Raw genomic sequence first — 21,742 nt, forward strand, 5'->3', positions numbered from 1 at the left:
TGTGGCGTGGGTGGGGGCTCCTGGGACGTGCAGCTGCAGCAGGGAGGGGATGGGGACAGGGCCTCCCACCTCAGGGTGGTGCTGAGCATTTCCCAGCGACCAGCAGGGACAGGCCAGGTTGTCTGCACTCAGCGGGTCCCAGCACTGGCTGGAAATGAGCACGGTAGGAGGGGAGAGGTCTGTATAAACCTCCCGTATTGCCACACTCTTCCTGAGCTGCTGTGAGTTTTCTATGTGCAAAAGGTTTTTCCAGTTTGTGATCGGGTGGCATCGGTCTTTTCTGAGCTGGAAGCCTATCTGCCTGTGGGACGTCCTGTGGAAGAAGGGCTGGGACCCCCCAAAACCATGCTCTCCCATGTCCCATGCCATGTACGTGCAGGCTTCAGCGTCCACCTGGAGCAGCTGCAGCACAAACCCAAAGGCTGAGCTTCAGCTGGGGGGTGGGGGACCCAGGCAGGCAGAGCCCTGTCCCCCCAGCAGGGCAGGCAGCGGCTTTAGGGGGCACGGGGCACTGTCCAGAGATCCCCAGGACACCGTCCCCTCCCACAGCGCCGGGATGCCCCAGGCTGCAGGAGCAGCCCAGGCTGCTGGGAGGTGGCAATGAGGAAGGAGCAGGACCTGGGGAGCAACTGGGGGCCAGTGGGAGCTGGGGAGTGGGACTGGGCTGGGCAGCCCCGGGAGAGCCACCTGCAGCAGCTCGGCCCAGGGCTGCTTGCGTGGCCCGAGCTGGCTCCAGCCCCGCAGCCACCCTCTCCCGGCGCCTGCTGCCTTGTGCCCCGCAGGGCTGCGGTCGTGGCAGCCTGGGGCTGAGCTCAGCACATCCTCGGTTCCTCGGACGCGCTCACGTCTGTATCTTTGCAGTTTGAGGATGAGATCCTGCGCAAGCTGGACAGCGAGGTGGAGGGTGGCCGGGGAGATGAGCAGTACAAGCAGCTTTTTGAGAGCATGTGAGTGTGCAGCACCACCACCATGCCCCTCCCTCTGCGAACGACCCTTTGCTATGCTCTGTGCCCCTGCGCCAGCTGACTCTTGTCCGTCCCACTCCTCCGTGCTGTGCCGTGACCCAGAGCGCACCTCCCGGGGCGCTGGATCTGAGAGGGAAGAGGCTGTGCCCAGGGAGCAACGTGTGCCCTCGTGCACCACAGCAGCTCCAGCCAGCCCCCCGGGCCCCCGCCCTGCCCTGGTGCCCTGCTCGTGCCCCACGCACCCATCTCAGCCCGGTGTGCGGGGCAGTTGGGGCAGTCGGGTCTCCCCCCCCCGTCCCTGGTGTGCCTGCTGGGGGCAGCACGGCTGCTGGCTGGCTGCTGACCCGGCGGTGCTTTTTTGTCCCTTGCTGGGGGGGCCTGGCACCCGCACCTCGGGTGCAGCTAAGCTGGGGCATTGCAGAGCCGAGCACGCAGCCAGACCCATCGCCTCCTCTGCTCCCCAGCCTGCTCAGCTGCTGCCGGGGTCACCCTGAGCTGGCCAAGCCCGGGGAGAACTTTGTGGCGTTGGTGACGGGGCTCCTGGAGCGGCTCCTCGACTACCGGGCGGTTATGAACGATGAGAACAAAACCTACAGCATGAGCTGCACCGTCAACCTCCTGGTGGGTGCCTGCCCCGTGCCCCCAGCTCCCGGGGCCGGCTGTGCTCAGCCCCACGTCCCCCTGAACATCCGTGGGGTCTGCAGCAGCCCCAGCGCAGCAGAGCTGGGGTGTACAGGGTGCCAGGCTGGTGCCCCCGGCTGGGCAGCACCATGCAGCCCTGCACTGCCAAGGGTAGCCCAGTGTCTGCTGTGCTGGGTCCTGGTGGCAGCGTGACCCGGAGCTGGGGAGCACGGGGGCTGCGCTGGGAGCCCCCTGGGGCTGCTCTAACGCCTGCTCTTCCCCAGAACTTCTACAAGGAGATCGACCGCCAGGCCATGTACATCAGGTGAGCGCTGCCCCAGGGAGACCCCCAGCACCGGCCAGTGCTCCAGTGGAGCTGGCCAGCACAGGAAGGCGCCCAGCATCGGCCGGGGGGTCCCCAGCCTTGAGCTGCCCCCACCCCTCCTGCCCCGGCCCCTGCATGGGGGGAGGAAGGTGGAGCAGCCGGAGGGCAGGGTGCCGGGGGCTGTCCCCCCCGCCCGGCATCGTGCCCGGCACGTGGCGCCCTGCTCCCAGGTACCTGTACAAGCTGAAGGACCTGCACATCAGCTACGAGAACTACACGGAGGGAGCCTACACGCTGCTGCTGCACGCGCGGCTCCTCAAGGTGCGGCACGGTGGGCGGGGGCCAGGGGCCGCCACGCGCCTCGGGGTCCCCAGGGCTCTGCGTGACAGGCTCCCGCTGCCCGGCACAGTGGTCGGATGAGGCGAACACGGCGCCCATGCAGGGCTTGCACAGCCCCAGCCTGCACACCCAGCGCCAGCTGAAGGAGGCTCTCTACAACCAGATCATCAACTACTTCGACCAGGGCAAGGTGAGCACAGCGCGGGGCAGCTGCAGCCCCTGGGCCACCCCAGCTCCCCACCATCGCCGCCCTGCTCCGAGCCCCCCCGTGGGCAGGGTCTCCCTGCGCTATTGCTGGGATGGGGCTGGAGCTGCCCTGCGCCAGGCAGGAGGCAGTGAGCTCGGGCCGGACGGCTCCTCCCTGCAGCCCCCCCAGCTCTCGATTCCCCCATCCTGTACGAGCCTCAGCCCTGGCCCTGGGGAGATGTGGGGAGTTTTGGCACCCCACAGGTGGCTGGCCTGGCAGGGGGCACCGTGGCTGACGATGGCAGGAGATGAGCCCTGCTGCAGCACGCCGGGGACCCGTCCCGCTCCTCCTGCAGGAGCAGAGCTGCAGTTACCCTGCAGAAGGGGCTGGGTGCTCTGGAAGCACCCAGTCCCCTTCCCACCCCAGTTTACCCCACACCCTGGCCCCTCTGCTGCAGATGTGGGAGGAGGCCATCCACATCTGCAAGGAGCTGGCGGAGCAGTACGAGAGCGAAATCTTTGACTACGAGATGCTGAGTGAGATCCTGGTGAGTGCCCGGCTGGGCTGGGCTGGGCGATGGACCGGGCCGGGGTCTGGGCTGGGGGCACTGTGCCAGCGGGCCACGAGCCGTGGGGCAGGGCAGGGCGGGCTGCGGGGCTCCTGCACCCCCCCAGTGCCATCTCCCCTTGCAGCAGCGGGAAGCCAAGTTCTACGAGAAGATCCTGAAGGTGCTGCGGCCCAGCCCAGACTACTTTGCTGTGGGCTACTATGGGCAAGGCTTCCCCACCTTCCTCCGGGTAAGTCTCCTGGCTGCTGCGCTCAGCCTGGGCTGCTCTGCAGCGATGTACTGCGCCCTGCCCACGGCCAGCTCTGCCCAGCAGCTATGGCCCTTCCAGGGCGTTGTCCCTGCAAGCAGAGCCCCAGAGCTGTCCCTGCTCCTCACCAGGATGGCAGCAACAAACTGGTCCCTGTGGCCTGGCCCTGGTGGGGAGATCAGGCTGCCCAGGGATGTTGTGGAGTCTCCTTCTCTGGAGATATTCAAGGCCTGTCTGGACGCCTATCTGGGCAGCCTGCTCTAGGGAACTGCTTTGGCAGGGGGGTTGGACCCGATGGTCTCTTGAGGTCCCTTCCAACCCCTACAATTCTGTGATTCTGTGATCTAGTGGAGGTCTGGCAGCACACGGGGATGGGGATGGGGATGAGGACAGAGACATGGTCCTGAGGGATGAGGCTAGCGGGAGCTCCTTGGAGCTCACCCCAGCTTGCTTTGGGGAGCAGCATTTGCAAAAGAAACACATGGCATGAAAAGCTGCAGTTCTCAATAGCACATGACAGAGAGGGCCCTGGACAGCGTCCTTGGCACGCAGGGATGCAGTACCTCTGCTGGCCCATCTCTGCCCAGAGCGCTGGTACTGGCGCTCCACCTGTAGCAGCTGTACCTGCACTATCTCATGGCTGCAGCGCGCAGGGAAGTTGTGTCTGCACCACGTTGTCTGGGGCACTTAGACAGATTTGTGCTGTATCCTGTCTGTGCTGCAGAGATATGTCTGTGCTACCTGTGAATGCATTCAGGTACCTCCCGGAGCATCCCCACCGCCCCTCTCCACGTCCCTGCCAGCAGCACAGGTTTAGGGAGAATGGGAGGCCTTTGGGCAGCTGTCTGCTGAGCGCTCTTCCCTTTCCCTGTGCTGGCAAACAGGCATCCAGTGTCCACCAGTGGGAGCAAGGCTCATCTACTCGGACAAAAGCAGCGTTTCAGCCCCATTCACTCCTTTTACTTTTCTTACATTTTTTTAGTCTGCTCGGGCATCGGTTTGCATGCTTGGTGCGCTTCTTCCATCTGAAGTGTTGGTACTTATTTTGCTACTCTGCTGTTCCAGCCACAGCAAGAGCTGCATCATTTTTCCCAAGGTCAAACCCATTTTCAAGGTCTTGCTGCCTCCTGGGTGGGTTTCTGTATCCACTGACTGCAGACCTGGTCACTGTGCACCTGAGCAAAGAGCTTCTCTCCAGAGCCCCAGCTGCCAGAGCCAGCTACCCTTTAATTCTGTTTTCCTCCAGCTGTTGGGTTAGGGTTTTTTTTTTTCCAAGAAGGGGTTTCGCACTCGGTCGGAGGCTCAGCCTTGCTGGTGCATGCACCCGCCTGTGCACATCGGCGCTCACTGCAGCCCGAGCACAGGGAGGCCCCCGGCCCCGCTCACAGCGTGCTGGGACCGACTGCCCTTCCTCCCACAGAACAAGGTCTTCATTTACCGAGGCAAGGAGTATGAGCGCCGGGAGGACTTTGAGATGCGGCTGCTGAGCCCCTTCCCCAATGCCGAGAAGCTGAAGACCACATCTCCGCCCGGCCCCGACATCACTGGCTCCCCGGGGCAGTGTATCCTGGCAGCGCGGGGATGGGCAGGGCGGGTGGTTCCCTGGGCCTTCATCCCCACGCGGGTCCCACAGCACCCCCTGCACACCCCCACGCCCCCTCTCCCCTGCAGCCCCAGCCCCTCAGCTGCGCGGTGCTTGCCTGTGGCTCCTTCACTCCCGCAGACATCCAGTGCTTCACCGTGCAGCCGGTGGAGGAAGCCAAGGTCCGGTTCAAGGACCGGAGCATCCCGGAGCAGATCACCAAGTGAGTCCCCCGGCAGGGAGGGGTGCACCACCTGGTGTGGGACACCACGGGGATGTCTTCCCCTCCACACCTCTCCATGCTCTGCCCCTTCCCTCCTCTGCAGCTTCTACAAAGCCAACCACGTCCAGAAGTTCAGCTACTCACGGCCCTTCAAGAAAGGCCCAAAGGATCCAGACAACGAATTTGCAGTGAGTGCTTCCAGGGGCTGCCGGGACCCCAGGACGGGGGGAAAGACAGAGCTGCAGGGGCCCTATGAAGAGCCAGGTCTCAAGGGGATGCAGAGAGACGGGGGGCTCTGGTCCTGGGATAGAGAAGGCGGCAGCCCCGTGTGGGAGCCCCCCACCCCGTGGGGCCGCTGGGGGCATCCTGGGGTGACGGGGAGCGGGGCAGCGCAGTGACTGCTGCCCTGCCTGCAGACCATGTGGATTGAGCGGACGACCTTCGTGACAGCCTACCCCCTGCCTGGCATCCTGCGCTGGTTCGTGGTGACCACCACTACCACGGTGAGGAGGGGGCTGCGAGGGGAGCGGGGCCATCCCCAGGCGCCCCTTTCCTGGGCTGCCCCCCTGCCCAGCCAGCAGCTCTGCACGTGGCTTGTACCCCTCGGTCAGAGTGGGGGGGGGGGGGGCAAAGCCCGGGGGGTTTGGGTGCTGCAGCAGTGAAGGCAGGTGACACACAAGTCTGGGCTGTGGCACAGCTCTGCTGCAGAGCCCCGGTATGACAGCACAAGTGCTGCCACGTCATGTCCCTGGGGTGCTCCTGCTGTTGTACAGCTGCCCCCACAGTGCCAATGACGTTTACCCGGGTTTCCATAAGCTGAGTGGTTTCCATCCACTGAGCTGCCCCTGCCACGCCGCCACCTGGGCTGCAGCCTCTCACCTGAAGCGAGAACCCTGCAGGCAGCCCGGAGCCAGGGACCCACACAGCGCGTCCCCGCAGGCCACCAGCTCAGTGCCAGAGGCTCGAGGGGCTTCTTCGGGCCCCCAGGGCGAGATGTGCAGCCCCGGGGCTGGGGAGGGCAGGGCTGCGGGTCAAGCAGCTGCTGACCCTCCCTCCCTGGGCACAGAACATCATCTCCCCGCTGGAGAACGCCATCGAGACCATGATGAAAACAAACGAGAAAATTCTGAGCGAGATCAACCGGCACCAGAGCGACCCCAGCCTGCCGGTCAACCCACTTTCCATGCTGCTCAACGGCATCGTGGACCCTGCCGTCATGGGCGGCTTCGCCAAGTATGAGACGGTGAGGACGTGCGAGTGCTGCACCGGGGCTGGTGCTCTCGGTGCAGGGGACAGAGCACAGGGCGCCAGCACCACTCTGCGCCCGCTGCGCCCGTGCCAGCCACCAGCAGGACTGAGCGGGGCTCGCTGCAGGCCTTCTTCCAGGAGTCATACCTGAAGGAGCACCCCGAGGACCAGGGGAACATCGACAAGCTGAAGGACCTGATCGCCTGGCAGGTAGCGCCTGTGGCACCCCTCCAGCAGCCCTGGCCCAGGGAGCCCCACGACCCCAGCCAGACCTGTGCCGCCTTCCCCTGCAGACCCCGCTGTTGGCAGAGGGGATCCGGATCCACAGGCGGAAGGTGACGGAGGACTTGCGGCCCTTCCACGAGCGCATGGAGCAGTGCTTTGTGCAGCTGCGGGCCAAGGTGGAGAGCCAGTACGGCGTGCGGGAGATGGTGAGTGCCAGGGCAGCGTGTGGCACCCCCAGGGGGTTGCTGCAGAAGATGCCCCGTGTCTTGGGGCAGTGGATTGGGCCCGATAGGGCCACAGCTGCAGCAGCAGCAGGGCTGGGGGCAGCGTGCGTGCAGGAGCACAGGGTCTCTGCCTGCCCTGGGAGCAGGGACAACTGCCACTGGGTAGCACTGCAACCAGGAGGGGCGAGAAGGGCACTTCTGGCCTTGGCTGAGCACGAGGGGAGGCAGCAGAGGAGAGGCTCTGTGCCTCACCCCTCCTGGCTCTCGGTCCCCCTGCGCTCTCAGATCTCCTTCGAGGACCGGCGAAGTGGGCGACCCCGGTCCGCAGCCTGGGGACCGGACTGGGACCGGCTGAGCCATGCTGGAGACAGGCGAGTGCGGTGTTGGGGAGGCACGCTGGCGGCCCTGCCTTACCCCCCTGCCATCCCCACGCCCCTGAGCAGTGCTTTGCTCCCACTCCCCGGGGCCCCACACGCTTCTCTCCCTCCCGCCCAGCACAATGCCCACCCAGCTTCCCTCCCTGGTGCTTTATGCCGAGCCACATCTTGGGGCCCATCCTGCCACGCCACCACGATAGCCCCATCCCTTCGGGTGGACACAGAGCAGACACACCACATGCAGCCCCCCCGGCTCACCTGGACACCGCTGTCCCTGAGCCATCCATGCCCCTCCTTCTGGGTCCTGCCACAAGCACCCGCTGCTGAGCTCTGCCAGGGTCGGTGCTGGTGCCTGGCTCAGAGTGGCCGCGCCTGGTTGTGGCCTGGCTGGTGCACGGCACAGCCCCGCTCCCTTTCCCCTGCACCGGCCCCTCACCAGCCCCAGTCTCTCTGCAGCACGGAGGCACCCCCGACCCCAAAGCCTGCCCCACGCACTGCCGAGAGCGAGGACCGCAGGAGCGAGCGCAAGGAGAACCGCTCCAGCACCTTCTTTGGGTACCGGCGGCAGGAGACGCGCCTGTCTGTCCCGGAGCTGCCAGAGCCCAAGGTGATGGTGCCCAGCACAGCCCTGGAGCCTTCCTGCTTGCTCCAGGCTGGTGGAGGGGAGCAGGGGCAGAGCTGGAGGCACGCAGGGCTCAAAGCCCTGCAGACAGGGTGCTGGAGAGCATCGTGCCCTGCCAGAGGCTCCTGCGCTCCTGGGCCGTGGTCCTGACCCCAGGCACTGAGCCCTCTCTCTGTGCCCCAGGATGACAAACGGAGACTGTCCCGCAACATGAGCGAGAGCAGCCTGGGCAGCTGCGATGGGAAACAGCCCCCGCCGAGCCGCGAGCCCAGCACCGCAGGTACCCCCAGCTCTGGAGCCTTCCCGCCCCTAGCAGCCTCAGCACAGCCGGGGGGCACCTCCCCAGCACCACAGCCCTGGTGGCGTCCGGCCCGTGCCCCCGAGAGCAGGGCTGCAGCCCCTCAGCACTGGGCCCTCGCTCCCGAGGGTGGCCACGGGCAGCCCAGGTCCCCCAGAGCAGGCCCGGGCCCCTCCGGCGCCGTGCCGGGCGCGCTGCCCAGCCTGCCTTCCTCCACAGCGCTGTCCCCGTCTCCCACGGGCTTCGGCGGCCGCGTGAAGAGCGCCAGCAAGGCCCCGCCACTGCCCCGCAGGATCAGCCCCACCGTGTACGAGGCCTTCCTGGAGCAGAGCGATGCTGCCAGCGGGGGGAAGGTACCGCCCGGCCCTGCCCCGGCCCCTGCGCAGCCCCTGCCCCCTTTAACCATCCCCTCTGCTCGCAGGCGTTGCCATCGCCGACAGCGGATGGAAGCAGGGGGCTGAAGTCACCCCCGCCGCCGCCACCGAAGTCCAAGCGGCTGTCACAGCTCTGAGCCATCCCTGCCCGTGGGGGCCGGAGCAGGGGGCCCTGCCCCCGACAGCCGCCCCCCTGCCTCTCCCACAGCGCTTGCACCAGAAGCACCCCGTGCGGCTCCTGGACGCCCCGTGCACCCCGAGGTGCTGCTGCCCTCGGGCTGTGCCCCCAGCTGGGACCCCCCGACCACTGCTCTGCTTCAGACGTGGCCCAGCCCCGCTGCCCCTCTCACCCCCCACGCAGCCCCCCCAGCGCTGTGCCCGCAGGCCACCAAGAGGACCTGCCATCCCACCACCGTGACCATCCTGGCACAGGGCAAGCCAGAAAGCTCCCTGCCAGGCTGAGCTGAGCCCCCCACACCCTCCCTCGGCTGCTCCCCCATCCCGCAGCACTGGGACGAACGCTTCTGGCCCTGGCTGTGCTCGTGCAGGAGCCAACCAGGTCCGTGAGCACAGCCTGGGCAGCGCCGTACCTCGTGCAGTGCCATCCCTCCTGCTGGTATCCAGCCTCACCACCCCACCTGTGCTGAGCTGGCACCGCTGCGGCCAGCGGCATGGCCCCCACCTCCCTGCTGCAAGCAGGCTGCAGCCATGAGCTGACTAATAAAGGGCCCACTTGTCAGCCAGGTGCCCTGCAGTGTTCATCAAAACCCAGCGCCCGCCGCAGCACTTGTCCCTGCCCCACGGGGCCCCCTCCACGTCCAGCCACTGCCCCAGCACCGCGTCGTGCTCCAGAGTGGGGCCTCGCAGCGAGGAGAGCCCAAGGCAGCCCCAGGCGCTGGGGCTCCCGTTCTCAGCGGCCGGGCTGTGCCAGGTCTCACACAGGGACAACCAGCTCGCCGCTCTGCCTGCGGAGCTGCACCAGGCTTTTTATTTCCCCCTGGCGTTGCAGGCTCAGGAGCCACATTTACAGTCTTCTGTATCAAACAGCAGGAACCCAGACCCACACCCAGGGGACAGGGAGGGCCGGGGCTGCCTGCAGCAGGAAGCTGCCGTCGCCGGGTTCCTGGCTACGAAGGAGGGCACGGACCGGCTCCCCAGGCTGGGGTAAAGAAGGAACACGGAGAGACGGCGCCTCGTGCCACCAACACGACGTCTGCGAGCAGAGCGGCTGCACCGCTGCCTGGGCTCCCTCCGTGCTGAGCGGAGCGGCAGAGCCGCCTGTCCCTCGCCGATCTCAGCTCCTCACAGCGGGTTTGCTGAGGAGGCTGCCAGCCGCTTCCCAATGTAGATCCTGATGGGAGACAGAGACCGTAAGGAACCTGCCTGGGGAGGGCCTGGCTGCGAGGTGTGAAGGCAGCAGCCACAAAGATGACTGCGGCTGCTGGGAAAAGCGGTGTGAGAGCTCCCAGGAATGAGCAGAAGAGTTCCTCCCCTCCCCAGGGCGACAGCCTCCTGCCAGGGCAGCCAGAGGCCCCCGCACAGCGCCGGGGAGCGCAGACGCGCACAGCAAAGCAGGGCTGCGCCCCGCTGGCACCCAGGGGTCGGTTCCGGCCCTGGCAGAGACTCACCCCAGCCCCAGCGTCAGCACGTGGCTGAGCAGCAGCGAGGGGATGAAGAGCAGCAGCAGCTCCGAGCTGAAAAGCCTCTTCTTCCTGCCCACCGCCCCTCCCGGCAGGCTCCACAGCACCGGCGGCGGGGCGCACGCGAAGGCGAAGTCCCTGGGAAGAGCGCGCCGTCAGGGGCCGCGGAGGGAGGGGGCAGGCGCAGCGGGAGGGCGGCGGGGCACAGCCGGGCCTTACTTGGCGGGCAGGCGCTCAGGGCAGCGGGCACAGCCCCGGGCGAGGGCTGCAGGCGGGCGTCGCCCCGTCCGCTCGGCGTCCTCCGGCGCGTCCCGCTGGGCGCAGGCGGCCGGCTCCCCCCCCGGCAGGGGCTGCGGGCGGCCCGGGGGGGCGCCGCCGCGGGGAGGGGGCCGCTCGCTCGCCTGCCCGGCTCCTTCCTCGCCGCGGGCCGGGGGGCTCGGCGCCGGCAGGGCCCTGCGGACGCAGCCCCGCCGGTCACCGGGCCCCCGCCGGCCCCGGCCCCGCCGCCCGCCCGGCACTCACCCGTCGGCGCCGTCGGGCTCCAGCTGCGCCTCCAGCAGCAGCCGCTCCACGTCGGCGTGGCAGGAGGAGGGCGCGGGGTCGGCGCCCCCCGGGCCGCTCCGCAGCTGCACCCAGGAGCCTGCGGGCAGCCGTCAGCGCCGCGCCGCACGGAGCCCCCCGGCCCGCCCCGCCGCCCCCCGGCCCGCTCCCGGGAGCCCCCCGCGCCCCCCCGGCCCGGCCGCGCCCCCCGTTCCCCCCCGGTGCGCGGCGCCGCGTGCTGGGCTCGGCCCCCCCCGCCCCCCCGGGCCGCCCCCCCGGGCCGCCCCCCGCGCACCGCCGCCTGCCATGGCCCCGCCGCTCGCCGCCGCGCTCAGCCCCCGCCGGCGCCGCGGCTCCGCCGGTCACGTGACGCCCGCAGCCCGCCCCCCCCATGTAAATAAAGCCGCCGGCACCGGGACCCCGCGCGTTAAAAGGGCGCCGGCTCCGCCCGCTGGGCCCGCGCTGAAGGCGGCCGCCGCCAGCCCCTCACCGGCCGCGGGCGGCGCCGCGCGCTCCGCATCGCCCCTTTAAGCGGCGCCTACGTGCGGCGGGCGGGCGGGCGGCTGCCGCGGCGCGTGCAGAGCTGCACGGAGCCCCGGGCCCCGCCCCGCCCCGGCCCCGAGCCCCGCCCCCTCCCCGGTTCCCCCCCCCCCGCGCCCCCCCCGGTGCCGTCCCGCTGCCGCACGCCGCCGTTTGCTTCCACCGCCGTTTTATTGCCGCCGCCGCCCGGCCCCGCCGCGCCGGGCTCGGGCACTCCCGGGCCGGGCCGCGCCCCCCAGCCCCGCGCCGCCGCCGGTCCCGGTCCGGTCCCGTCCGCTCCGCTCAGGGGCTGCCGCCGGCCCGCGCCGCGCCGTGCTTCTCGGCGAACCTCCTGCGGGGAAAGCGCGGTCAGGGACCCGCTGAGACCGGCGGCGCCCCGCCACCGGCACGGCCCCGGCACGGCCCGCAGCCCCCCCGCCGCCGGGAGGCTCCGCACAGCAACCGGTGCGGGGCCGGGGGCGGCCCCGGGGCAGGGCGGGTCGCGCCGCGGGAGCCCCGCACAAAGGCGGGCAGCGCCCCCCGCCAGCAGCCGGCCCCGGGCTCGGCGGCGCCCGGCCGGGCCGCGGCTGAGTAACGCCTCGGGCCGGCCCCGAGAGCCCCCGGGGCCCCGCAGGGCCGCGAGGCAGAGCCCCCAGCCCCGGGTTCTGCCCCCTCCGCGGTCAGGCCGCCGAGGGGCACGGCCGCCCGCCCAGCTCCCGCTGCGCCCCCCCCTTCCTCTCGAAGCCCGGAGCGGCCGAGGCTGGCCGGGAGCTCCGAGGGTCACCTCGTGCGGCCCCCGGCAGGCAGGGCCGCCGCGGCACCGAGGAGCGGAGAGCGCTGCGAGGCAGGCGCCAGAATGAGCTTTCCTTTCAGAAAGGCGGACCTCTTTGAATTCCTGGTGACAATGAGCTACCTGCAGTTATGTAGGACCAACCCTTTACGTAAGGGCACTTGGAATTTGCCTAGCTTCAACATCCAGTCACGGGAATTTCCTAAACTATCTCTAGTAGGGAGAAACTGATGCAGAGTCGTAAAGCCATAGGATCTCCAAGGTTACACTGATCCCTGAGTCTGCAGAACCTTCTCATGAGCACTCTGGAGCAAAGCTCAGTGCTACACCTGAGCTCGGCACCAGACGGAATCTCCCCTTTACTGCATGACCCTACTGATCAGGGACCTCACCTCGTAGCGGTTGGCCTTTTATCACTCTGGCCTGAACCAAAGGCTCTGTTATCTCTACCATCTTCTAAGGAGTCAGCCAGGCTCACCTGGAGACACCTAGACACCAAGACACCATTGGTTCTGCTGGAAGCTTATTCCACTGATTAATGGATTTCCTTCTCAGAAACAAGCCTACAACTTCTAGGCATTAGTTACTATTCTGCTTTTCTCTGCCAGATTAAAGAGCCTGATTCCTTCACCCAGAAAGATAATTACATACAGTGAGCCGGCTCATTTACAGTAAATTTAACAGACTTCACTTCCCCTCATATTATTTTGTGGCTCCTCTCCAAACTCATCCTGAATTTTCAGTATCTTTTCTAAAAAAAAGTACCGCATGTCAGAATTGGACACTCATCCCAATACTTGCCTCATCCAGACCACGCACAGAGGTCAGACTCACCCCCTGTTCTCTGTTAGCATTCTCCAGCTACACTGAGGAAGATTAATTACACTATCCCTGTTGCCAAACAGCAAGCTTCTTTTCTAAAACGAGCATTCCGCAGCATCAGTACTATTTGCAACAAAACCTATAGTCTCACAATGACTTCTATCCCTCAAATCTGTTACACCAAAGAACAAAATCCCCCCCCCCCCCCTTTTTTTTTTTTCTTTTGCTAAGCCTCATTCCTCAGAAACTGTGCTTCTGGCAACCAGCTTCTATCCCACCCAGTCCCCACAACCAGAAGCCCGGTGACAGTCCAGGAGACCCGGTGTTTCCCAGGAACAGCAACGGGCTACACGCTTGGAAGCGGTGAAGCAGGCAAACACCGGCCTCCTCTCTCCTTCAGCATGGTTCACTGCCCCAGCCCCAGCCCACCTCGATCCAGAGAAGAACAGGTCCCTTGGCACAGCAAAGGCCGAGCCTTGCTTGGGGCGTACCCTCCTGGGGACAGGGCGGGTAGGGGGCCGATGCTCACCTCCTGGCATAGTCGTACAGCGCTCGTTTCCGCTCCTGCAAGGACAGGTGCCGCTCCACCGGGGACTTTGCGAATTGCTTTGTAGCTGGCTGGAACAGAAAACACAAGAGTCATCGGGGGACAGTCAAAGCAAGGAAACCTCCTTATTGGCCCTGTAGGCATCCAGCATGCCAATTTGGTCTCCAATTTAAAACGCCCGGTTCCCCTGACATCACGGCTAGTTCCAAACACAGGCCATTGTGCTCTGGCCGCAAGCCGTCAGAGCAGGGGGAGCGTTACAACCACCAAAAGTACCTTGGAAGAAGGCACAGCTACGGAGCCCTGGATGCCAGAAGCAGCTGCAGCCTGAGAGGTAGACGGGGCAGGCGGGTCAGCACCAGCCTCACTTTCAGGGAAGAAGGGCACTCTCCCCTCCAGCAAGTTGGCAATGGTGGTGTCCACACAGTTCGTTTGGGCTGTAGGAACACAGAGGATGTGTCAGATAGGAAGTTGAGTTTCCAGACCGTAGCACGTTCTTGCTGCCATCACGCTCCACAGTGCAGCAGGGACAAGGGTTTCTGCTTTCAGGTATCACGGAGACGTGGCAGGGAAGGTGATCTCGTGTTCCTGCTAATACCCGAGGCCTGTGCTTACCCAGGTCTGTCCTGATGACCTCCAGAGGCACATGAGGCAGCACCTCCTTGACCCGCTGAGCCATTGCTGTGATCCGCACATCCTCAGGAGCAAAGGACCCAACGCCAGGCAGGCTGGAAGGCAACCTGGGCCTGGCTGCCAGAGGCTGGCTCGAGGCTGCAAGAGAAAGAAGAGTGGGCACAAGAAGGCGTCCTATAGGTACACGGCCGTCACGTTGCACCAGCTCCACTTCCTCTGTGAACGGGGGTGATAAGAAAGCAGGACCCCCAGCACACCACCACCACGTCTGTGCTGAGGAGTGGCGATCCTCCCCTTACCGCTAGCAACACCCCCAGCCTAGAGCACGCAGGTACCCCCGTCCCTTGGAGGATGTCACGCCTCTTCTCCTCTGCCACCACGTGTAAGTCACCAAGAGCAGACTGAGGCTTCCCCGAAGGCAGAGCCTAGGCAGCCATTCCACAGCCTGGACACCTACCTGGGGCAAAGCGGAGAAGCGACGTGTGTCTCAGCCTCTTCATGTGTTCAGCTTTATCTGCTGCAGTGAGCCGTGTGGATACCACACCCAGCTCCACGGCCAAGAGCTGCAGAAATGTAGAGAAGAGTCACATGTACACGACACACAACACGCACGACCCAGGCGCTCTCATCTTGCAGGGAGTGTGTCAGATGTACAGGTCGGCTTGGAGCCACACTGAGGGGGCAGAGGACAGGGAATTGATTTCTGCAGGGCCTCAGTGATGCATTTCAGTGTTGCATGGAGCACATGAAGGACCGGGAGTATGCAATATCATCCTGCCAAAACAGGCTGACACGGAGATTCAAGATCTTTGGTACAGGAGCTATGATGTACCCAGCACTAAAGGGAAAGGTGGAGAAACAACCACTGTTTATTTGTGATATTATGAAAGGGGAGTTCTTAGCATGAGGGCTTTGAGCTACATAGGGAGACCCTTGATAACTGGCAGAAAGGATAAATGGGGGATGGCAAGTAGGCCATGGAAAAACTGAATAATTATAAGGGGCGATAAACACAGGCCGGAGTTCCCATCACACAAACAACACCCATCCAGAAATGCCCTTTGCAACTCTCCTTACACCCCACTCTCCTCTGCGACCATCCCAAATCGCAGCAGTCCTACACATCCCTCTCCCACATCATCCTCCTACCTCCTGAACTCGGAGCGCAAAATCCTCACTCAGTTCTTCAGCTCGTCTGGGGACAGACGGCATCCACCTGAATGGGGACAACAGCACTGGGCTGACTGCTTCAAGGGGTGCCGGGGGAGCCAGCCCCATCCGGGATCAACAGTGCAACGGCGTGATCCCCACCTCAGCTCTCCCTGCTCACCCCACCTCTCTTCCCACGAGACGAGCGTCAAACCTTACCACCAGCATACACATCAGGGGCAAGGCATGACCCAGAGGACAAAACCGGCTCATCTGATCTTTATGAACACTCAAGCGTAACATGCAAGGTATCTCCTAATAAAGATCCCAGGGAGGCCCCAAATGAGGAGACGCTGCCATTTACATGGGAGTAGAAAACACATCAGCAAGACACGAGCCCGATGCAGCTGGCTTTTCTTTACTGAAGAAACGTTAAAGACTTTTCTTTACCGAAATACCCCAGCCCCTAAGTGCACACTGGAAGGAATTCATCTCCAAGCCCCTTCAGCTGCCTCCAGACCCTTATTACACCAAAGCGAATCAGACCTGTCTGGGGCCCCGGTGAGCCTGGACTGTGTCTGAACCACCTCTGCAATTCACAAGGCATTGCAGGGAAGAGACAGGTGCTAGAGGACTGAGCTGCTTGCAGGGCGTCACCCATGGGACACCCTGAGCAGCCCGGGGGTGAATTACAGCAGAGGATCTAACTTCAGAAATATACCCAGCAAACTTGAAATAAAAGCCCCGTGAGATTCATCTCCTTCACCAACTGAGAGCAGGAACTGAGAGCCCTCTCCACTTCAGAAGCTGGCTGAAAGGACCTGGCACAGAACAATAATGCTGAACAAAGCCATGCTGTGATCCCACAACGAGGGTGCACGTTAGTGCATACCAGAAGACCTCTTACTATGGTCGCAAAAAGTCAGGCTCTCTGCCCACCCTAAACCCTGCCCCAAATGCAAGAGAGAGAGAGAGATAGTACCTTACTTGATAAACTGTGAAGGGAACAAAGAAGGTCCAGAGCAGCTCTGTAATCCAGGAGGAGTCAGCCACACTCTGGGAAAAAGAGCACAATGAGGTTATGGCCCAAAAAACATGAGCTACTCAGGTCTCCCTCGGGGAAGCAGGCGGGCAGAGCAGAGCTAAGGCCTGGCAGGGGGGACGGACGCGCGGGCAGAGATGCAGATGAGTGGGCAAGAGAGAAGGACAAACCCAGAGCACAGTGAGGGCAAGCCCCAGGGCAGATTCACCTTCATTAGCCCTCGCCAGACAGAGCAAGAGAGTCAATGTTCACTGCTCCAAGTCATCTTTTCCTCCCACTAGGACAGCAAGATTTTCACTCAATATCCCCACGTTCTCTAAAGGACCGTGCCCTTAGAAAGGACTGAAAATGCTTTAAGACCTATTAACGCTCCCTTAGAATCACGATGGGAATCATACGCTGATGGGAACAGCCCGCGTAATGTCTCAGCTCCCACAAGCTCGCTCTCTCCATTTGCAATTTGCATTGTGAAGTTTTAAGAACGACTCTTCTCTTTGAAGATAAATCATTAAAGGCAAGCTGTAATTCATTACTGCCTTCCTATTTCCGAAAATTAGTAAATAACCTTTTCCCTAAGAAGGACTGCGATGCCTGCCAGAAGACAGCGGCTGAGCAGTGTCACAGGTGCACGGAAGCAGAGGGCTCTCCGCCCTTCTCAGCTGGACACAGCCTGCTCAGACTCGGGAGCTGGTCTGACCGTGAGCACACAGCCAAACTGAAGAGCCCCAGAGAATCCTTCCAACCTAAACTTTTCAATGATTCTAATGAATTTGCTATCAAATGGACACTGTTTCTAGGATTTCTGTAGTTGGTTACTTTTATCCCGCAGGTGACCAAACTTTCCACAAGGTGATGGAAACAACATCTCAAAGTCTACAGCCAGTAACGTAGCTCCCTTGGCTGCTTCTGCCTGTGACTTCATCCTCTACCAAAGCATCATAGCTCCAAGACAGGCCTTGCACCTGGTTTACTCAACAGCCTGGAAAAGGTGCTACAAATGAGAGAAGCTCAGAAACCACAGCCACCAAGGGTAAAACAAAGAATTCATCTCCTGAATAAACAGATTTGAGATCTAAGAAGCCTGAAATCAAAAGCCTTATAGTGACCCCAAGAGCCAGTCTTCAAAGTAACACTGCCGTGTGCCACAGAGCGACACCGTCCCTTCAAGGTTCCAGCCAACTGCAGCTAGAGAAAATTGTTTCCTAAACCCTGCTTTGGGGGTTTGCTCAGACTGGTGTCTGCGTGTCTCTGTGTATGTATCAGATGAGTAGCTAAGCAAGCGTTCTGTACAGCACTGATCGAACCATCCCAAGCATCCCATCTCCAGTCCCGAGAAATTTCTGATGATTTAAAATGACGTAAGAAATCCACTGGGATTTACTTAGCCAATTTGTACGAAGGGCAAAAAATCCTACTTAGCTTCTGAAGGTAAAAATCTGAGCCAAGAAATTACTATAGCCAGCATCTTCAACAAACAAGCGGTTATGTACACGTTGTTCTCCCTAACGTTCATGAAGGAAAAAGATGGACAGACAAATCTAAAGATTTCCCTACAACTTGTCACATTTCACAGAATTTCTCAGAGGAATCAAAACCATAACAAGATAACACATTCATCACAAACAACCCAGGACAGGGCATCTGTCCCACCTCACTGAAGTAGTCATTCAAAAATTTAAAGAATCATCACTGTTAGAAAACTACCTCTTAATCCCAAATTGAACTTGTGTATTAACAGTATCTAGTTTCAGCACCTGCAAAGATTGCTGCTGTGTTTTGTCAAAAAAATACAATAAAATTCTCACTCTTAAGCCACTTCTCCACTGTGCAAGCAGCTATCCTCAATCTCTCTGCCTTATCTCCGATAAGCTGATTAAGCTGAATGCCTTCAAATCCCGGTCCGTGGATTCTGCACCACGCTTACAGCCTTCCTGAGCTCTCTCTAGTAGTCCCACTTTCTTGGCAGCAGGGTTACCAGAGCTTCGCAGACTACTGAGGCAGCAGTTGTCACCATTGCACGTGTGCAGCTGACACCATTTCCTTGCTATACCAGCTATTCCTCTTGTTGTGCATCCACAGGCCGTGTTAGACTTGTGAGTAACAACGGGATCGCCTCAGTGACCCAGCTTGTTTGTTATTCACTAACCCAAATCGTACCAGCAAGAATCTCAATATCGTGGTCTACAACACGGACAGGAGCACTAAACAGCAGGTGACAAAGAGCTAATTGCTAACAGAACCTCACTTGAAGAATACCTGCCTGCTGAGGTTCCTCTATGGGCAGTGATGTTTTGTGACCTGCTGGCAAGTGGCTTTAAACCTGTTTGGTGCATCCTGCCAGCTTAAAAAGATGAAAATGGAAAACCCAGTGAAGCGTCTGACCAACATAAACCAAGTGTTTTAATCAGGTAAGCCCATAAGCCACATCAAGAAGTAAGAAATTCAACACAATCTCACTGCAAATAAGATGAGAGCAGTTTCACTGCAGTCTGTTTAGCAGCAGTAGCACTCCCGTCATGAACTTTGCCACCTTTCTGAAGCTAACATTGCATCACATCACATATCCGCACTTAGGAGGCGTGAATTCAAGAACCTGATTTGGAGAGCCTTGCAAAACTTTCAGTACGTCATTCAGTCTCTAGGGGGGCTGCAGTTCTTTCAGAACATTTTCATAGAAGGGAACTAACCAAGAGGGTGTAAGACGCTGATGGCCACGGGAGCCAGATGGCAGATTGTTAGACAGCCAAGCCACTAAGAATGTCTATCAAAACTGAGCGTAACTAAAAGAATATCGATTTAGTTAGCTCAAGTTCTCCAGAAAAGGCAGCTGAAAAGCAAACTGCAAACATGAGCAGCTCATCCCAGGATGACAGGGAACCAGGCCAGGCTGCACTACCCATAGCCTTCAAAGCAGAAGCAAAGTCAGCGACACCACGGACACCTCACACAGCTTCCAGAACTCCTCCTTGCCCAGCACCACCAGACTCACCACGGTGATCAAAGGCCTCTGAACCTGTAGGGCAACTGGTTGCACCACGTCCAAGATCGAGAACGGCCACGAGCTGAAAAGGAAGAGGACAGCTGCCAGTGAACCCCAAAGCTGAAAAACCCCGAAGACAGGTGCTGCAGGATCGCTCGTTCCTAGCACCTGAAGCGGAGCAAGCCGGCCCGGCCGTTGGTGGCAGCCTCCTCTGGGAAGAGCAGCAGCGGCGGGTTCTCTCTGTGCGACGAATACGCCTTCAGGGAATCCACCAGCTCTGCTCGGCTGCCTGTCACGCCCAACTCCATGAACCCCCGTGACCAGCAGATGAAGCCAGGAGCACCATTCAACGCAGGCTGCAGGGAAGGACAAGAACAGGGAAGAAATGACACCCTGTCCTCCTTTCAAGGCCTACTTTCTCAGGTGATAATAGGAGACAAAGCTTCTGCTTATTAGCAAAACTGCCTCTGGGGGCTGAGGGAGCAACCTATACGCTAAAACTGCCAGCAGCAGAGAACAAGCTACCGCCAGGCTTCAGTGGCGGCTCGGGCCCCAGTTTCCTGGGAATTTGATTCCTGATCCTCGGTTCAGATCGTATCCCATCCATCTGAGAAACAAACTGCTTCCTGCCTCGGGCGACAGCCACATTCCCCACGTTTTCTCTAGGAGCTCCCAAGATGCTTGGTGAAGGATATACTGCTTCCAAGAGTTACTTTTCTCCAGGTAAGGACCAAATCTACTGCCATTCAGGACATATTATAGCAGTTAACTCCCAGACACATTTGGAGCCTATGGATTCAGGAACTCCATGCACAGGAAACTTCGTAAGAATGCAGGGAAAGTTACACAGCTGCCAGCCCACCACAACAACCCGAGCACACTGTCCTGCTTGGGCGCACCTTCTCTCAGCGCTGCCTGTGCAGGGCAGCCAGCACCCAGACGCAGCACCCAGCGCTGTGAGAAAAGCCCACGGCCGACCCTGCTTCTGACACCACCTACCCCAAGGGCCACAAAAAGATACAGATGCCGGAAAAGGCCCACTCTCAATAAAATCCCTCCCCACTGTAACCCTCACCAATTCCTCTTGCCCCTCACCTTGTTTCGGTTTTTCATGCAAGCATGAAACCGAGCCACAGGAAATAAAGAGTCATGGCTTGAACAGTCCTAGATTAACCCACAAGAACGGAAAAGACTCGGGGCAGTACCTGAATTCTGAAACAGCTCATGCAGAGATGTTTCCAGACCCACCAAGCCGTGGCTCTGCGTTACTCACCGTATTACATGAGGTCAGGAGGTTGATGACATTGTGATCGAATTGTGTCACGTGGTTGGCAATGTACACCTGCACACTGACATCGCGAAGCCGGGGATCGCTTTGCTGCACAAACAATCCCAGCACTGAGCACATCACACGTACAATAAACCTACAGGTGAGAAAAAGGGTTTCCTCAAGTCCTACAGTCTGAGCAACAGCTGTCTCAAAATACCCTACAAACAAGAAGCTAGGAACTTATGTGATATAGAAAAATACGCTGGTACAAAATGGTAACGACGTGGCAAATATATGGGACAGGAGTTGTTAGGGGGCTGCAGCTGGAGCCAAAAGCTGCCCGCAGAACTACAGCACACAACACGGGGCAGCAAACCACGCAGCCTCCTAGCAGGACGTCCAGCGATCCACGTGCTTCCGATCGAACCTTGAGCACACAAGAGGCAATTGCCAGCTTTGATCTTGGCAGAGGAAGCGCCTTTGTGTGTCCCTGGGACAAAATGTTCTTAAATCTCCGCCTCCCTGTAAACCTCCGCCCGAGCCCAGCCTCCGCAGCTCAGGCCCCCAGAATGGGCGCCCCCCCAGCCCCACCGGGTGCACCGCACCGCCCCTCCCCCCCCCCCCCCCCCGGGGCGAGCCGGGCTCACGCACCGCCGCACGACGCTGTCGGGCAGGATGCAGCTGACCAGGAAGACGTGCAGGCCGATGAAGAGGCGGAGGACGAGCAGGCAGAGCCCCACGGGCGCGTAGAGCAGCAGCGCCAGCAGCAGGAACCCGTCGGTCGGCAACCTGCGGGGCACAGCGCAGCGCCCGTAGCCGGAGGGCGGCGGGGCGGCCCGCGGCACGGCCGGGTCGCACGGCGGCACCCCCGGCGGCACCCCCGGCGGCACCCCCAGCCGCCCGCCCGGGACACCCCGTACGGGGCCCACCCCGCGGGGCCGGGCGAGACCCCCGGCCCCGGCCCGGCCCCCGCCCCCCCGGGACGCCCCTTCCCGCCGGGCGGCCCCGGGGGCGCCCCACGGTTCCCGCAGCGGAGCCCCAGCGGCACCCGGCGCCCCCAGCGCTCACCGGTGCGAGTCGAAGAGCCGCTCGGGGCCCGGCGCCGCGCCCGGCTCCATCCCCACGCGCTCGGTGCCTCAGCGCCTCCCGCCGCCCGCCGCCATCTTCCGCCGCCGCCCGCCCGGCCCGCGCGGGGCAGCCTGGGAGGGGCGGCGCTGTCCCGGCGTGCACCGCGCCGGCGCTCCCCCCCCCTTTGCCGGGGCCCCGGCGCCCGGGGAGGAGGCTGCGCGTCGGGCAGGCCTGGAGAGCTGCTGCGCCGCACGGCCCGGCCCGGCCCGGCCCGCCCCACGCTGCCGGTACCGGAGCGCCCTGCGGCGGGACTACCC

At 62.0% G+C, this 21,742-nt stretch overlaps 3 protein-coding genes across 6 annotated transcripts in view; 1 reads left to right on the forward strand and 2 right to left on the reverse strand.

Annotated features, from left to right (window-relative positions):
* The window catches only part of LOC308194228 (dedicator of cytokinesis protein 2-like), a 70,700-nt gene extending 61,532 nt beyond the window's left edge, over positions 1-9,168 (forward strand). The window contains exons 35-53 of the mRNA XM_080589814.1: positions 862-947; positions 1,430-1,586; positions 1,871-1,911; positions 2,142-2,232; positions 2,321-2,440; positions 2,895-2,984; positions 3,130-3,234; positions 4,673-4,814; positions 4,976-5,057; positions 5,161-5,245; positions 5,474-5,560; positions 6,124-6,300; positions 6,432-6,515; positions 6,599-6,736; positions 7,040-7,125; positions 7,588-7,738; positions 7,937-8,033; positions 8,271-8,404; positions 8,473-9,168. Of these exons, the coding sequence (XP_080445940.1) occupies positions 862-947; positions 1,430-1,586; positions 1,871-1,911; positions 2,142-2,232; positions 2,321-2,440; positions 2,895-2,984; positions 3,130-3,234; positions 4,673-4,814; positions 4,976-5,057; positions 5,161-5,245; positions 5,474-5,560; positions 6,124-6,300; positions 6,432-6,515; positions 6,599-6,736; positions 7,040-7,125; positions 7,588-7,738; positions 7,937-8,033; positions 8,271-8,404; positions 8,473-8,562 (2,043 nt within the window). The 3' untranslated portion in view covers positions 8,563-9,168. The remainder of the gene's footprint in view (positions 1-861; positions 948-1,429; positions 1,587-1,870; positions 1,912-2,141; positions 2,233-2,320; positions 2,441-2,894; positions 2,985-3,129; positions 3,235-4,672; positions 4,815-4,975; positions 5,058-5,160; positions 5,246-5,473; positions 5,561-6,123; positions 6,301-6,431; positions 6,516-6,598; positions 6,737-7,039; positions 7,126-7,587; positions 7,739-7,936; positions 8,034-8,270; positions 8,405-8,472) is intronic.
* A 210-nt stretch (positions 9,169-9,378) lies between these two features.
* On the reverse strand, positions 9,379-11,152 carry LOC308194238 (uncharacterized protein). The gene is made up of 5 exons (XM_080589900.1): positions 10,901-11,152; positions 10,588-10,705; positions 10,285-10,518; positions 10,054-10,203; positions 9,379-9,776 (listed from the first exon to the last, which is right to left on the reverse strand). The coding sequence occupies exons 1-5, from the start codon at positions 10,911-10,913 to the stop codon at positions 9,728-9,730; spliced, it is 564 nt and encodes a 187-aa protein (XP_080446026.1). The 5' UTR covers positions 10,914-11,152; the 3' UTR covers positions 9,379-9,727.
* Positions 11,153-11,282: 130 nt separating this feature from the next.
* AUP1 (AUP1 lipid droplet regulating VLDL assembly factor) lies at positions 11,283-21,582 on the reverse strand. Of its 4 annotated transcripts, XM_080589891.1 has the most exons (12): positions 21,426-21,582; positions 21,009-21,146; positions 20,361-20,511; positions 19,256-19,443; positions 19,097-19,169; positions 16,048-16,121; positions 15,066-15,132; positions 14,374-14,479; positions 13,899-14,054; positions 13,560-13,720; positions 13,266-13,354; positions 11,284-11,476 (listed from the first exon to the last, which is right to left on the reverse strand). In XM_080589891.1, exons 1-12 carry the CDS (start codon positions 21,473-21,475, stop codon positions 11,428-11,430), a joined length of 1,302 nt encoding a protein of 433 aa, XP_080446017.1. In that variant the 5' UTR covers positions 21,476-21,582; the 3' UTR covers positions 11,284-11,427. The 4 variants fall into 4 exon arrangements, with proteins under 4 accessions (XP_080446019.1, XP_080446017.1, XP_080446018.1 ...); XM_080589893.1 differs by lacking the exon at positions 21,009-21,146 and having other exon boundaries at positions 11,283-11,476; positions 21,426-21,555; XM_080589892.1 differs by lacking the exon at positions 15,066-15,132 and having other exon boundaries at positions 16,053-16,121.
* Between the last annotated feature and the right edge of the window lie 160 nt (positions 21,583-21,742).

This window comes from Anser brachyrhynchus, assembly GCF_964034855.1.
Source record: "Anser brachyrhynchus genome assembly, chromosome: 4".
NCBI lineage: Eukaryota > Metazoa > Chordata > Aves > Anseriformes > Anatidae > Anser > Anser brachyrhynchus.